Source organism: Mus caroli, chromosome 1 (assembly GCF_900094665.2).
Source record: "Mus caroli chromosome 1, CAROLI_EIJ_v1.1, whole genome shotgun sequence".
In the NCBI taxonomy this organism is placed as follows: domain Eukaryota; kingdom Metazoa; phylum Chordata; class Mammalia; order Rodentia; family Muridae; genus Mus; species Mus caroli.
Window position 1 is genome coordinate 179,436,881 of NC_034570.1, and position 15,659 is coordinate 179,452,539.

Below are 15,659 nucleotides of genomic sequence, written 5' to 3' on the forward strand. Positions count from 1 at the left end.
ATATGATTTATGATGGTAATCCCAGAAGTCAGGGCACTGGAGCATGACGACTGCTAAGATCCCCAGCCTATCCTGTGCTACATACCAAGTTCCAGGCCAATCTAGATAACAGAGTGCAGTCACACTTCAAATAACCAGAAAGTTAAAGATAAACATAATGGCTGAGGATGCGGCTCAGTGCAGAGTGTCTCCTTGGGTTCCCAGGTCCAATCCCTCAGTGCAGTGTCTCCCTGGGTTCCCAGGTCCAATCCCTAATAGCCACAATGTTACGAAAGGGAAAGAGTTTTGGGTTTGGAAGACAAGACTAGACTTTCTGTTTTGTCTTAAGTAAACAATCTACTGAACAGAACAGCAGGTCACAGGAGACAAATGAAACACAGCATTTGAAATGGCAAGGGTCAGGCTCGACAAACATGATTTTACTGATTAGACTCCTGAGAAAGAAGAATAAACACAATAACTTTATTTGTCTGCCAGGCTAGTGGAGATTCTGTAGGCTGAAACTCAATCTACAAGTGAACTAACTAAAACATATAAGTCTTGGGGGATTCTCTCTAAGCGATTTCCTAAAACACCAACAGGATAATCCTCCTCTGTGTACATGCAGACACATCAGCATCACACCAATAGATAAGCCACTGCTGTAAACACACACACACACACACACTCACGAGCCAGCAACAGCAGCAGCAACAGCAGCACACTACAGGATAAACCACTTCCATGGACATACCAGCTTCATACCCACAGACACGGCAGCATTCAAGGGCTGCTTTTGGCTGCAGTGTCAGAACCCACATTCAGGACACCACTCCCCTCTGGAAGCAGCTGCTGTGGTGGCAGACATGAGTCTGCATCCCATGAGACCATTATGTGACTCCTGTGAACTGGCAGGAGAGGGAGAGAAGTGTGGGGGCACACTGCAGAAAAGATGGGAGCAGAGCAATACGAGTCTTGGGCAACCTCATTCTTAAAATCTGTTTTCTGCAGAATTGTGAAAGGAGGTTTGTACAGTTGCCACAAACCTAATTGCCATTTTGACATATTTTGTGCTAAATTTGCTTTCTGCTTCAATTTAGGTACACTCTGCAGTGTTATTTCTATAAGGGAATCTAGTCTGCATCCAAAACAATCAATTTACATTTGAACTTAAAGAGTATAACTCATTTGTAAGTAAAATTGCTGTAATTGTTTTCTATTTTTAATGAGCCAAACAAAAAATGAAAAAAAAAGTACTGATCATGGCTCATTTGCATGACCAATAATTGAATGCTATAGACAAATCTGTGACTACCCTTTTTTTGCAAAATACATACTTAGGAGGTTACAGACTGATTTCCAGTTGACTTTTGGAGAGCAGAATTTGATCTGACTCTAACATATTATGTTGGAAGAACAGATTTTTCTAACAATTCTAGCTCCAGTGTTTTTAAAAGTTAGGGGTGGAGAAACGACTCAGGGGTTAAGCATGCTTGCTGCTCGAGCATGAGGACCCGAGTTCAAATCCTTGGCACCCACATAAAGAGCTGGGCTTGGTAGCACATCAGTGACCACAGAGACAAGGGGTCACTGGGGCTTGCCGGTCACCACCCTAACACTGTGTTCAGTAAGGCACCCTATCGCAAGGGACTAAGGCACAGAGTGAAAACGCAGGGCACCAGACACCCTCCTGATTGGTGAATTTGCATGTGTGCACAGACTGGCAGCCATCTCATCTCAAGACCCTGCTGCCTCGTCTTTCCTCTCATGAAATACAGCCCCTCAATTAGAGTTAAACTAAACTCTCCTCCCTTAAGAGTTTCTGTTTGGTGTTTTATTATGGCCACCGGAAGTAACTACTACACATCATCTTTCATCACATGAGAATAGCCCACATTCTACAAGATTAACAGGAAGCACATTCAACATTAAACACGGTCTTCATATCAAGGAGCTGGAGTTCTCCCAAGTCCCTGCTACTTCATCTCAGCCACAAAAGGAAGACAGAGCACAGACCTCGCAAAAGTGTGAGACTTGAACAAACACAATGATGACTTCAGATGAGCTTCCCTTCCTACAGAGGTCTGCGCCACAGCTCAGGGGAGTCATGGATGGACAGTTGTGGTGGGACTGGGCTTTACAGCCCTGGAAGAGCTGACCTAGTCAGCAAAGCAGTCCTCAGCCCCTTCTTCCACAGGGAAGATAGTTTATCTGAATAACAGGCAAAAGATCACAGTTTAAATGTCCTCCGATACCAGCCAGCTCCAGCTGACTTCTGGTCATCAGCACCCACTTTAATACGACGGCCACCCTAGTCCTACAAGAGCACCGTTAGGGAGAACACGGTGCTGTGAACCAGGGTCTGGTGGGAACTAGCCTGTTTACCTTTTATGACATTATTTTTTATGGCAATATTTTTTATGACATATTGCTGGCACTCAAGTGATTTTGAAAGAACCTGGAAATTCCAAAATCACCAATGTTTTAAGCCCCTGAAAAAGCAGTTAGAAGCTGTTGTAGACTTAATACAGTACCCCTTGTAGACTCAAAGAAGTGCCCTAAATTTTCCAGGGCTATACATCTGGGAAGGTAACAGCACTGAAAAGACAGATGACTTGGAACCAAATGAGAAAACTCAAATAAACCTTGAACGCAAACACACCAGAGGTAGGGGGATTCTTGGGAAATCCGGCTATGCTTACACTTCCGATGTTACCCCTCTCTGAAGATGCTCCACTGGAGCCCTGACGACTGCTGCTACTGCAAATGGCCATTTTAGTTCCAGCACAAGGGAAATGTCTTTCCACCATGCCATGCACGTCTTTGTGCGGATGAGAACTGGATGCCCAGAGTTCTGAACTGAATTTGTTTCCCCATATTAGTCAGCTAGAGTCTTATTTGTAGCTTAGCCACTTTACAAGACACTAAAATCAACGCGATGTAGCTCAAGCCCATAACACATGCTACCAACTTTAAATAATTCTGATGATAAAAACCAAAGTGTTAGCCCACTTTTAGGACCCAACTTCCATATTCACAGGCAAATAACTGCTATCTCTTTAAATGGTGGGCTAACTTGTAGGCTGTGAGGTGGAAACTTCTGGTTTCTTTGGAAAGTCAGTTATGTCAAATGATGTTTTGCTGGGGCACACAGGTGAAAGGATGTTTTGCTAAAGCAGAAACATGAATGTCTTCCTGAAGCTGACACAAGTGAAAGGATGTTTTGCTAAAGCAAACATTTTGTTTTCGTTTTTGTTTTTGTTTTCCAGAGACAGAGTTTCTCTGTGTAGCCCTGGCTGTCCTGGACTCACTTTGTAGACCAGGCTGGCCTCGAACTCAGAAATCCTCCTGTCTCTGCCTCCCAAGTGCTGGGATTAAAGGCGTGCGCCACCACTGCCCTGCTAAAACAAACACATGAAAGGACACATGACGTTAAAAAGGAATATAAATAAACTCCAACAGACAGTGGATGATGCGATGGTATTGGTAGGCCTTGCCATTGCTTACTGGCCATCGTTTGCCGTGACTTCATAAAGAGAAACGTACCAAAAACCATCTGATAGTGTTCTAGCAGATTCTTGCCACTTCCTCGGATGCTGGCCAATTGGCAGAGTGAAACGGAAGTTTCTGGATATGTCAGCTGAGACAGACTCATGTGGAGTTTTGCTGAGGCGAGGCCCATGGGAGGACCCTGATGTTTGGAGGAGTATACATAGGACTCGATGAGCAGTGGTGGCGGGCTTGCAGTGCTTCACTGGTCTCAAGTCTCCGATGATCTTCACTGTGTTCAGATAGGCACAGCAGAGAATTTCTCCTGGCATCCCTGCTAGTCCTGGTTGCTCTGCAGACTCATGCAGATTCGGTGGAGCCCTGACTGTTTCTGCTGGGTCATGCCACCAATTATGATTCATGTTTGCTATCCTGGCACTACTGAACTGGACTGCTGGTATCCTGATAATTGGAGATTGAAATCGCCCCCAAGGATCTGCTTCTACATAGCATACAGCAGAGCCTCGAGCTTCCTCTGGACTGAGCTGCTGCCACTGATTCATGTGGTGTGGCTCTGCCTAAACACAAACCCTTAACCCCTCTGGCTGGAATACAGACACACCCTTAGTATACACCTGTAAACCCAAACAATGAAGGGACAGATTGTAGATGGAAGCACCCATGTTTGAAAGTGATGTCTCAAAGTGACATATTAGAGGAAGATGTGACATAATACGTTATGCCCAACTCTCACGAGAAGAGAGGTGGGGGAGGGAGGCTACTCAAGAGAGAGCAGCAGAGAGAGAGGGAAGCAATTTTACTGAAGCAGTTGTATAGACACAGGTTGCAGAGAGAAGAGGCTAGGCACAGGTAAGACAGGATGAACCAGAGAACGAGGAGTCGGAAGATTAGCGTTAGCTTGAGGTCGAGCAGAGCAGTTCGGAAGAAACTGAGAGAAGCCAGACAGAAACAGTCAGCCTGGAAAGACGTTTGAGCTGGGATGGCTGAGTAGACCAGCCAGCCAAAGCTCAGAAAGAACTACAAAGCGCGAGGCTCTTCAGCAGTCAGTCTCAGAGGCTGAAAACACTCTAGGCCTAGATAAGTCTGTACAGAGGTTAGAAGCTTCCGGGACTAGGCCTAGGTGTCAGGAAACTATCGTGAAATGGGGTTAAAGACAGAGGCAGAAAGGAAATCCCCGAACTCAGAGGAAAGGTTAAACAGCTTATTTATTCCTTAAGTAGCAACAAACAAGTAAATGGTGAAATGGGATCGCACCGTGCCTCTCCTGCTGCCTTTTGGATTCTGCCGGAGCTGAACCACACGATGTAGGCTTGTCTCCTCTGGGCGAGCATCCTCATGGATTTGTCTACGCATCTCCACTGGGTCCTGGGGGTGAGCGAGTTGCCATGCCAGACTGGAGTTTTTAAGCTAAATTCAGCTAATCATAAGTAAGGTGTTTCACACATTACCTCATGAGCCATCCTTATCCTCACGCACACATTCACTATGGCCTGGTTTCCATGGTTACCTTGGGGCCGCAGGTAGGCCAGTGCCTGCCAGCCTCAGAAGGTGGGGTGTGGCTGGTAGCTTTGCCACCTGAGTCCACATGGTCCTTATACTAGGTTAGCAAACTGAGGCAGTAAGCCTCCAAGATGACAATTCAGACAAACAAAAGGTATATTTACCCATAATATTTTCCATTGTCATCCTTTAGCATGTACTAATTGGTATCATCCTTGGATTGATTTTAAATGTATACACATACTGTATATACACTCATGAGAAGATGAGAGGGACTTTGTAGAACAATTTTGTTACGCTTGTTCTTGTCTCCAACCTTTACATGGGTTCTGTGGATGTGGACGCAGGTAATCAGGCTTGGGCCCATTCAACCATCTCACCAACTCCAGAATGTTTGGTTTTAAAAATACTGTTTAACTCAACACTCTCCCTCCACCACCACCACCACCACCACCACCACCACCCACACACACACACACACCCCTAAATGAATTGTGGCTTCAGATTGGGATGGAATTTATATTTCTGAAACAGCTCTAAACACATGTGCCATCTTGTACTACATGTTTATGTGAAGCAGGGTCCCCACACTGATGACCATAAAGGCCTCTGTCAATCAGGAAAACACTAAGTGCTCTTACATCCTGCACTATCAAATGCAAATGCTAAGATCTAAGTTATATAAGATAAAGACATTCATTCATCTCATTGGGAAGCAATTTGCTTCCTTAAAAGCAAAAAAAAGTGGTGGATACATCATATGTACACCAAAAGATTGTTTTTCTTTGTTGGCAGTACTGGGATCAAAGCCTGTTCTTGAGCATGCTACACAATACTTGAACCCTGAGTCACATTCTCAGCCTAAAATAAACTTTCAATTTATCAGTATACATCTGATTTGTATTATATACCAGGTACAGGGTGTCATGTGAAAAGGGATTATAAATATTAAAGTTCAAGCACTGAACTGCAAACTTGGTGGTTTATGCATTGAATCCCAGGCCCTGGGAGACAGATGCAGGCAGATGAGGCCTGTGGCAGCCAGGCTACACAAGGAACCTGTCATTACCTTCTCACCCCACACAGAACATGTTCAGAAATGTGTCCACACATGATGCCTGGCATTTCACCAATGAAAGCCTTCTGCTTTCTATTCAGATACTGCTCCAAGGACCATTGTCTACATATTCCTCATTTGCAGCAACAAACAAGCCATTCTTTACCCTCAGCTTGGCATGCAACCAAAAGATGAGTCTATTGCTTCTGGGAATGCAAGTATCTCATGTCACAGAGGAGCTATGGCAGACCTACAAGAAGAGGATGCCATTTCTAAGGACCCTGGAAAGTACTCGGTGACACCCTGGCATGGAATCTTTCCATCTCTTGCTGCATCCCTTAAAGCTGCTGGCCTGACCTCAGCACTGGAGCACATGGTGGCCTTGGGACAGGAGCAGCCTGAGAGAGTAGAGCATCGCTCTCAGGAGATGGAGTGGTTTATCTTCCAACAGTGAGACCGTCAGCAGGAGACAGTTTTCAAATCTAAAATGACTGTGCTTGTGAACGTTCGATACCAATCTGAAATGAAAGCCAAGAACAAATCATCTACTGCTAACTTAAAGCCTGAAAAATCTTTTACCTTTATTCAAGGGCATAGAGGCTTAGTCAAGTGTTTTTATTTGTTATTGAGTCAAAATGCCTTCATCTTTTCAAGCCCTATTATCAACAGACAGATGGGAACATTCTTGTACCTTTGCTAGTGGTATTTAATGAGCACAAGATACTAGTTTAATATATCCATACTCTCAAACCATCTGTATGAGCAACATTCTACAGTATGCCTCATGTTCAGTAAGTATACTAGTATCACACATTCAAAGACATGTATCATTTGTTCAAACATTTTTACTTTTATGGGAGGCGGTTTTAGTTAAGAAGACATAGTGGTGCTGGTCATAATGTTTTTATATTTAGGAAATAACTTTTACAAAAAGTTTACAAGGACATACTTTATTGTAACACGAGACACAGAAATATATACCAAAAGAACTATGATGACAGGAAAACAGTGACAGTAAACATGATCTACACCACCACGGAAGTGTATGAAACCATCAGACTAACTAGTAGTAAGTGCACACTGCAAACTCCCCACACGCTATGGACAGGTGATAGAAGCAGGAAGCTATGAGACACACAGAAAGGAAGACCATATCACACACTGCGCACACAGGCTGTCCTCACTTAACTCAGCTCCAACTCTTGATCTACACAGGAAGATCCTAACCAAATCATTGCAGCACCAAGTGTAAAATCCACACACAAATCATGGTGCTTTCCATTTAACTGCAGCAAATGCTCACGCTCTATCCATTACTATTTACACTTGGGGTAAGAATTAGGACTACTAGGTAATTGATAGGTGCTTTCAACGTTTGCAGCCTTACATATGGGAGACCTGAGCACCACACACACAGCATAAAGACTCAGGTATTCTCTAGTGATAGATAAGGTGTCCTTGGCTCAAGACAAGTCCCCACGGGCAGGCTCCTTTGAGTCATGCCACCTTCCAGAGCCCTGAGTGGACATTTCACTGGACCCGGCAGTTTTCGTTGTTCATGGGATCAGGCCCAGCAGCTGGGCTGGAGGCAGGGTAGGCCCGCTTGGCCCTCAGGCCCTCCCTGGGGCTCTCTGTAGAGTTTCTCCCAGGAATATTACTGGCTGTGAGAGATTTTGCTGGGAGTTCTTGGAAGGCAGTGTGTGAATCCGCTGAGCTCTCCTGAACAACCTTGACCTGCAACATACATAGATCTGTTAGAGGCTCAAAAATGCATCCATATTTTTTGATGGTTATCACTGTTTTGTTCTATAAGGGACTGAACCGAGGCACTACATGTGTTAGGCAACTGACCCACCAGTGAGCTACATTCTCAGCCATATTTTTACTTTAGATTTGATAGAGGTTCACTTTGCTGCCCAGGCTAGCTCTGAACCTACTTTATAGGGCAGAGAGAACACTGAACTTGCGATCCTCCTGCTTCAGCCTCCTCGATGGTGGACAGAGGTCTGTACAGTAAGGTCTGGTCACACTCTCAAGAGTGGTCAGCACCTATCACCTAGGGCTCTTCTGTGGGAGGGACTACAATCTTATTATCTGCCTCCCTGAAAGCAGGAGTTACCTAACAGGAATTTACAACATCAGACACAACCTATATATAATAAGTCTCAGATTTCTCTCGATACCACTGATGGCCAGAGCCCTGCTCTCAAGCAAGTATGCCATTTCAGAACTGAAAGCAAAAAGTTTTAAAAGTAAAGACTGCATCTAATTTATTTATACTCATTTTTAACACCCACAATGCACCTGATTACAAGGCAGATGCACAACAAATTCCTGAGAACCAAAACCTGGCTCATAAGTCCCGAGTCCCTGTGGCATTCACAGTAAGTGCAATACAAATGCAGGTAACTGACTTCAGAGGAAAGCACCATATTTACAATATGTCAAACACCCAGGACTCATATAGAAGTGTCAATCACTCTCTTAATAGTGTTGATTCCATATTGGATTTGGAAAACAATTATCTAATAATTAAGTCCAGAAAGAACAAATCTCCCATGGTGTTCTGTCTTTTAGATGAAAGAAATTATACCAGAAAACAAAACTGTAAGGAAAGGTTAAGATGTTGATATAGGTGAGGAGTCAAAGCACATGACATACATAACAGTGAGGAACTGTAAGGATGAGAATCGGATAAGAAGGGCTGGAGACCAGGCTGTTGGTACTGTAAACCTGGGGACCTAATATATATATACATTTGAGACATGACAGCACTGTAGGGATTGCTGGCTAAATAGCCTATTCTACTTGGTGAGCTCCTGATCAATAAGACACCCTGTCCCAAAATAAGATGAAATACAAGGAAATACAAAAACAAAAAGTTAAAGGCAAGAATGGAAGTTTCAAGTACAAAACCTTCAGAAAAAAGCAAGGCAGCAAGATGAGATCAGCTGAGCCAGGAGTTCAAGGCCAGCTTGCACAATAGTGAGCAGCTGAAAGCAAAACCAGTCATTAATGGGCCCAGTGGCTCAGGCCTGGATCCCAGATGCTCAAGAGACTGAGGGAGGAAGAAGATGGCAATTTTTAAGGCCTGCTTGATCCTGCTAGAAAGCAAATTCAGGCAAGTCAGACAACTTAGCAAGACACTATCTTAAACAACTTAGCAAGACACTATCTTAAAACAAAAGTTAAGAAAGAAGGCTGGGGATGGAGCTCAGTGGTGGAAATCTACAGAAATGCACAAAGCTGTATGTTCAATTCTACCCAGTACTGTGCCTTACCCCCCACCCCCTGAGAAGGACAAGGTAAGAAACCTTTAAAAAGACTACTTTGCAAGTTCAGACTGGTGTTCAGTGTGGTGCCCCAAACATAAGCATACAACAGACACTCCCCAAGTAAGATGTCGAGGTTCTGAAGACTCTGAAACAAAAATAAGACTGGAGAGGATTTTCCCATTTATATTCTTTCTACAGAAAGCATGTGGCTTTAACAGCAGTTAGATACTTTGCACTACAGAACATACAGTAAATATAAGTCAACCCCCTTGAAAGCCTGCTCTCACGTCAGATCCTGTGCACAGGACACTGAAAAGCCAGTAGCCAAGGACCAGGAGTTGGTGAAAAGTTGAAGGGAAAAAAAGGTTTGTTGGTGATATCATTTCTTTTCTTTTAAAAAGAAGCAATGACACCAAGACAAGGTCTCCCTTGAATCTAAGAGGCCTAGGGTATTCAGTATTTAGGTTCTGATGGGAAGAAGGAAAGGATGGAAGCAGAGAGAATGATGGATCACTCAGAGAGAAGGAACTGAAACAGCAAGGCCTAAGCCAGAGACTGCAGTCCCTTGGCTTTCCCTGAGCTCAGACTTCATGTCTGACACTGTGAGTGTGATGGTCATGTAGACAGTTCAGTGTTCTCTCTGTCCACAGCCTGGCAAGGCCCTGCTTCTATCACAGTGCCACTACCCATCTTACCAGTGATGCCTGCAGCCAGGATGGAAAGGATAGATGTGGTGACCTGGTGGAAATAAATCCTACTAGCAGGGGAAAATACAACGTCCTCAAAGAGCTGCCAGCTGACCCTGTACTCACAGCCTCACACCATCCACAGTGGCCTTACAAGTTACAGAGGCCAGCCCAGGAAGCAGCATCATTCAGGGAATCAAGTCTATAAACAGCAGCTCCTTTGTCTCCGGCAGACTAGCATTTCCTAGTGACATAATGAACAGAATACTGCATCCAACGCATCTTACCCATTTTTTTCTACATTGAACTCATCAGTTATTAATAACTAATATAAGATTGCCAGATTTCACTTTAGGGGAGACTTTTCAGTTTTTAGTGACAAAGCACTTCAGGCGAACAGAGATGTCAGAAAATGCTGACTAAAACTGAAAATGACTAGGCTGGGTTCTTAAAATGTGAATCTAATCATAGTCTCCTAGACCCCCTGGTCTTAAGAGGGTCCCCTGCCATTCAAGTGCACAAAACTGCTTTGTAATTCATAACTGCTGGTGCCAACTACTGCATGCAGCTAATGCAGAGAACACAAATCCGCAGGAAACCATGGTTACTGCTCCGTACCAGCAGGTTCGACAGCAGTGTAGAGTGCAGGCCCCCTAGTGTGCAAAAACCTTTCTACTAGGTAATAAATATGAACACCACATGCAAACAGCCTTTACCATCAATTCCTAATAAAAGAAAAGAAAGAAAGAAAAAAGAACAGACTCTGTGGGGACTTCATAGGATGGTTTCTTATCTTTATAAAATCTTATTACTAAAGTAATTTCAAGGTAACATTTACAGCTACAAGCTAGGAGAAAGCAAATTACAAGGTTAACTGTATACAGAATGTCATCAATCAAAACAAACCCATTTGCAATGTGTTGCTGCTCTGATACAACTAATCACCAATGTTTCTGGTTTCTGTTATATGAGATCCTAGAGCTGTGCTCACTCGTGTAATATATATGTGTATATTGTATATGGGAGCCACTGTACTTGCTGAATGTTATTGGATTGCATATAAACTCTGACAGGTGAGCAAAGTAACATCACAAAAATTTAAAACTTCTTGAAGTTATTCTAGAAATTGCCAAGAATATCCCCATGGTTCGTAGTTTGAGAAACACAAACAAGCTGCAAAAGAGAGGTGTGAGCCTGGGGAGGCTTCCTCATGGATGTCATTCTCTTCCTTCTTTTACAGCGCTACAGTGTAAGAGAACAATGAATAAACCCTGAGTGAAGTAAGATGTAGGGATACGGCAGAGAGCTTGCCAAGCATACACAAAGGATAATTGGGGAGTGCTGGTGCACATCTAGAACTCCAGCACTCAGGAGGTAGAGGCACAAAGATCACGAGTTCAAGGCCATCCTTGGCTATATAGTGAGTTCATGGCAAACCTGAGATTTAAAAATAAAAGTTAAGTAAAACACATGTCACTGCTCACAGAAATGGTGCTACTAGTAGGAATTACAGTATTAGAAATAAAAATTCTCCACCTTTTGCCCAATGTAGTGAATATAAGTCGTAGAGAGTTAGGAGCTTTGATGGGGGGGGGGGGGCAGATAAACAGTGACGCCCAAAGGAAACCAACCTCTACAAACTACTGAAGCCAGGCTTCACTCTCGGGCAAATGTACTGGGTTTCCCATAACACCGACACTTTCCAGAAAGCTATTTACAAGCAGCCCTTTCAGTAGAGGATTAGGCCTCGGGAAACTGATGTGTATCCTTGGACTTGCTCATTCAGGCCCGAGTCAGACTGCAATAATACTCATCCCTAGGCCTGCTAACAGACTTCCAGGATAACAGGGAGGAAATGACATTCACATGTTACCTTTTGTGATCTGCTGCCACCAGCTGTTGGTTTGGAGGACTCTACAACATTTTCTTTGCCTAGAGATGGGGAAGATCCCACTAACTTCTGTGTAGCAAAGCGGGGGCTTGTCCTGGTTGCCAAGGTTGTTCTCCGAAGGATATATGGGCTTGTCTTTCCGGTTGGGATGTCAGCAAACCCTAAGGGCAAAGAGCTGCTGGTTGGTAATGGCACTGATTAGCTGTTTGGCTGGGTCGGCTGGGCTAGCAATAGAGGTCAGATGTTTGTGCATGCATGTACAGTAAAATTAACTACAAAACAGTGTTTCCCCTCAGTCATGGGAAACAATGTACTGAGCTTCATTGCCTTGGTAGTCATCAGATGAAATGGAAAATTAACAGGTTATTCCTTATGACAAAGATAAAAGATTTCAAAGACACCACAGTGAGAAAAAGGATCAAGGAGAAATCACATTATACCTTAAAAACAAACGGCTTCTTCTATATGGCTATATTACCTTGCACTTTCTAAGATAGGTAGGACATTTAATACAAATGAACTAGGATGAGAAAAGGCCAGCTCTTGTCTCAGAGTCAATGTAAGCCAACAGTGACTTAAGGAAAACAGGCTCAAGTGCAATCAGGTAGTGCAGGCTGCACTTCCTAAGAGTGCCTTTGTATCTGCTCATATTGTCTCCTCCCAGGAAAGGAACTGACCTGACTGGGGTAGAGAAGACTAGTCACAAAACCCTGAAAGATATCACAGGGGGCAGGGCATGGTGGCACATGCCTTTAATCCAGCACTCCGGAGGTAAAGGCAGGTGGATCTCTATGAGCGAGGTCGGCCTCCAAGTGAGTCCAGGACAGCCAGGGCTCTTACACAGAAAAACTCTGTCTTGAAAACCCAAAACAAATCAAATCAAAACAAAAACAAAACAGTGACAACACAGGGTAGGTACTCTACAACTGCACTCAGCTCTAACCACAGGCTTACAAGTAAGTAATCTACTAGAGAGTGCTAGCTAGCTACATACGTGGGAACCACGCTTCACATCAGCTTTGATTTCAGGGTTAGGGCAGAAGACCCAACCTGCTGTAGATTTAATAAATAAATAAATAAATAAATAAATAAATAAAACTATATGACTGAAGCTGGGTATGGTATATGTCTGTAATCCTAGCACAAAAAGGCCAAGACAGAAATACTTCAAGATCAACACCAGCCTGGGCTACACAGCAAGATTCTGTCTCAAAATATCAGAAAGAATTAAAAAAAAAAAGACAGAGAACAAAAAAGTCTACTTGTGATTTTAGACACTGCAACAATATCAAGTAGCTTTCAAAGTTCTAAACTATTACTTCAGAGGGCAGGGAGGAAGGGGCATTGTCAACCAGCCCACTTGTCCCAAGAAAGGAAAAGCTGACTGAAAACAGAATTTCTAAACAGACATTTAGCAGTCATTTCCAAGTCTACCAGCTTTTTGTACTGTTAAGAGTCAATCTCAGTCATTTATAATGTCACCAATTTAAAAAATGAACTAGTTTCTCCAGGCAGTGGGCTACTGTGCAATATTTTAAAACCTAAAAAGTAAAGATTTCTATCTTTCCTTGTGCCAATTTTATGTGAAATCTCAAAACTTCACATATTTCACAAGGACTTGAACAAAGGGCCATATGCAAGCTCTAAGTTCATGGTCTTCCGATGAGAGGCATCCTCACCCTATAACTCTGTATATAATCTCTGCATACCTTTCTTAACGACTTCTGGGAGTCCTTCTGGCTCGAACTCTGTCTCCTGCTCGTGCTCAGCAGGGCGAATGCTCTTACTGTCCGATTTCCTGCTTTTCTTAGGAAATGTCTCTGCTGTAGAAGGTGCTGCCCGTTCACCATGCTCCCAAACCCCACTGGACCTTTGCCTCTTGCCTGAAGCTTTATTTTGGCCAGATGTTGACTTCATCTCACTAACAGAAGTATTTGGAGACGGTCCTGGAATGGAAGAAATAAGCAAAGGAGAACTCTGGAGATCCTGTCTGGACTGCCGTGACTTCAGCCGAGCAAGTTCTATTTCTAATATCTCCTTGGCTTTCTCGAGCTCCTCGTGGCTTATCAGCAGGGAACAGTACTTATCCAAGTACTTGTCTGCTTCCTTGACTTTTTCTTCCAGAGTCTCTTTCAGAGCTTTGTTCTCAGTCATTACTTCATCTATGTTACTGTCAACAAGAGAACCTGTGAAAACAAAGTGACCCTGTCACACAACTTGCCGCTACTCCATTAATAATGGACACTTCCCAGCAGGTAATTTTTTTTTTAAGATTTATTTTTATTTCATATATGTGAGTACACTGTCTTCAGACACACCAGAAGAAGGCACTGAATCTCATTACAGATAGTTATAAGGCACCATGTAGTTGCTGGGAGTTGAACTCAGGACCTCTGGAAGAGCAGTCAGTGCTCTTAACCGCTGAGCCATGTCTCCAGCCCCAGCAGGTGATCCCTAAGCCTGGTCTTTGGACCTGTGCAGACGTTAAGGAGCACATCCTGCTGTGTCTGGAGACTATGAAGCAGTCTAACACATGACAGTGCAACTAAAACCCAACTAAACTTAAATCCCCTTAGAGAGTAGTTACAAGAGCCCAGCAAACTAACTTTTATATCCCTCTTTCCCAACCCACTCTTTCCACCAGAAATGAATAAGCAATCTAACTCTGAAATGATCACAAAGTCTATGCTGCATGGTTTTGGTGACAGGTGCCAGCCTATGAAAATCTAAGTCGCTAAAGGCCGTGAAAGCATTCTGAGTGAATACAGGGGCAAGCAGGTACAAATGTAGACCCACAGCAAGGCAGGGGCCTCAGTAAGCTTCTGGTGCTAGGGATCGCAAGGGACTTATGAGGAAAACTCCCAGTTTCCCAAACCTACTCCAATCACTCTTCTTGGTAGAAAAGACCACTGCACTGCACTGCACTGCACTGCACTGCACTGCACTGCACTGCACTGCACTGCACTGCACTGCCACACTCTAGAAGCCTCCCACACACAGCAGTCACTGGGTATCCATGGAGAAAGCAGAGTGTGAGTGGATAAAAGAGGCATGGTTAATTACCAATGAGAGAAGAGAAGAGGGGGAGGGGAGGGGGAGGGGGAGGGAGAGGGAGAGGGAGAGGGAGAAAGAGATGAGATGTTGGGCAGTAGTGGCGTGCGCCTTTAATCCCAGCACTTGGAAGGCAGAGGCAGGAGGATCTCTGAGTTTGAGGCCAGCCTGGTCTACAGAGTGAGTTCCAGGACAGCAGGGCTACACAGAGAAACCCTGTCTTGAAAAACAAAAAACAAGCGAACAAACAAACAAAACAACAAAACAAAACAAAAACACTACCAAAACGGCAAACTCTTTATGGAGATCTATTAGCAAAGGGTACCATCCTTCCCCCGTGGAAATAATTCTATTTCGAAATGTAGGCTTCACTCTGAATCCTATAGTCTTAACTATAGTTAAGTCTTAACACAAGGTTAAGACCACAGGTCAGAAATTAGAAAACACTACTAAAAAACTACTAAACTACTTTTAAAACTTAGCGCAGAACTGAGCACTGAAGCGATTTTAAGCGTGCACACAGAGCACCCTATCTAGCACCCACCTGCTCTCTGCTGCTGTGCAGCCTCAAGCTGGGAGAGCTCTTTCTGCAGCATCTCCTTTTCTCCTTCCAGCTGTTTACAGGATTTGAGCATCAACTTTATTTTCCCCTGAGCACGCTGAAGTTCCTTCTCAAGCTGATTCACAGATTTCAGGTGCGCTGCCTACAA

The 15,659-nt window shown here is 43.8% G+C and overlaps 1 protein-coding gene across 1 annotated transcript in view; it reads right to left on the reverse strand.

Moving 5' to 3' along the window:
* Window positions 1–6,647: 6,647 nt before the first annotated feature.
* Window positions 6,648–15,659, reverse strand: part of Cenpf (centromere protein F) — a 43,857-nt gene continuing 34,845 nt past the window's right edge. Inside the window, exons 14-17 of the mRNA XM_021160826.2 lie at window positions 15,494–15,653; window positions 13,608–14,084; window positions 11,881–12,059; window positions 6,648–7,780 (exon numbers count right to left, since the gene is read on the reverse strand). Coding sequence (XP_021016485.1) covers window positions 7,577–7,780; window positions 11,881–12,059; window positions 13,608–14,084; window positions 15,494–15,653 — 1,020 coding nt within the window. The 3' untranslated portion in view covers window positions 6,648–7,576. The remainder of the gene's footprint in view (window positions 7,781–11,880; window positions 12,060–13,607; window positions 14,085–15,493; window positions 15,654–15,659) is intronic.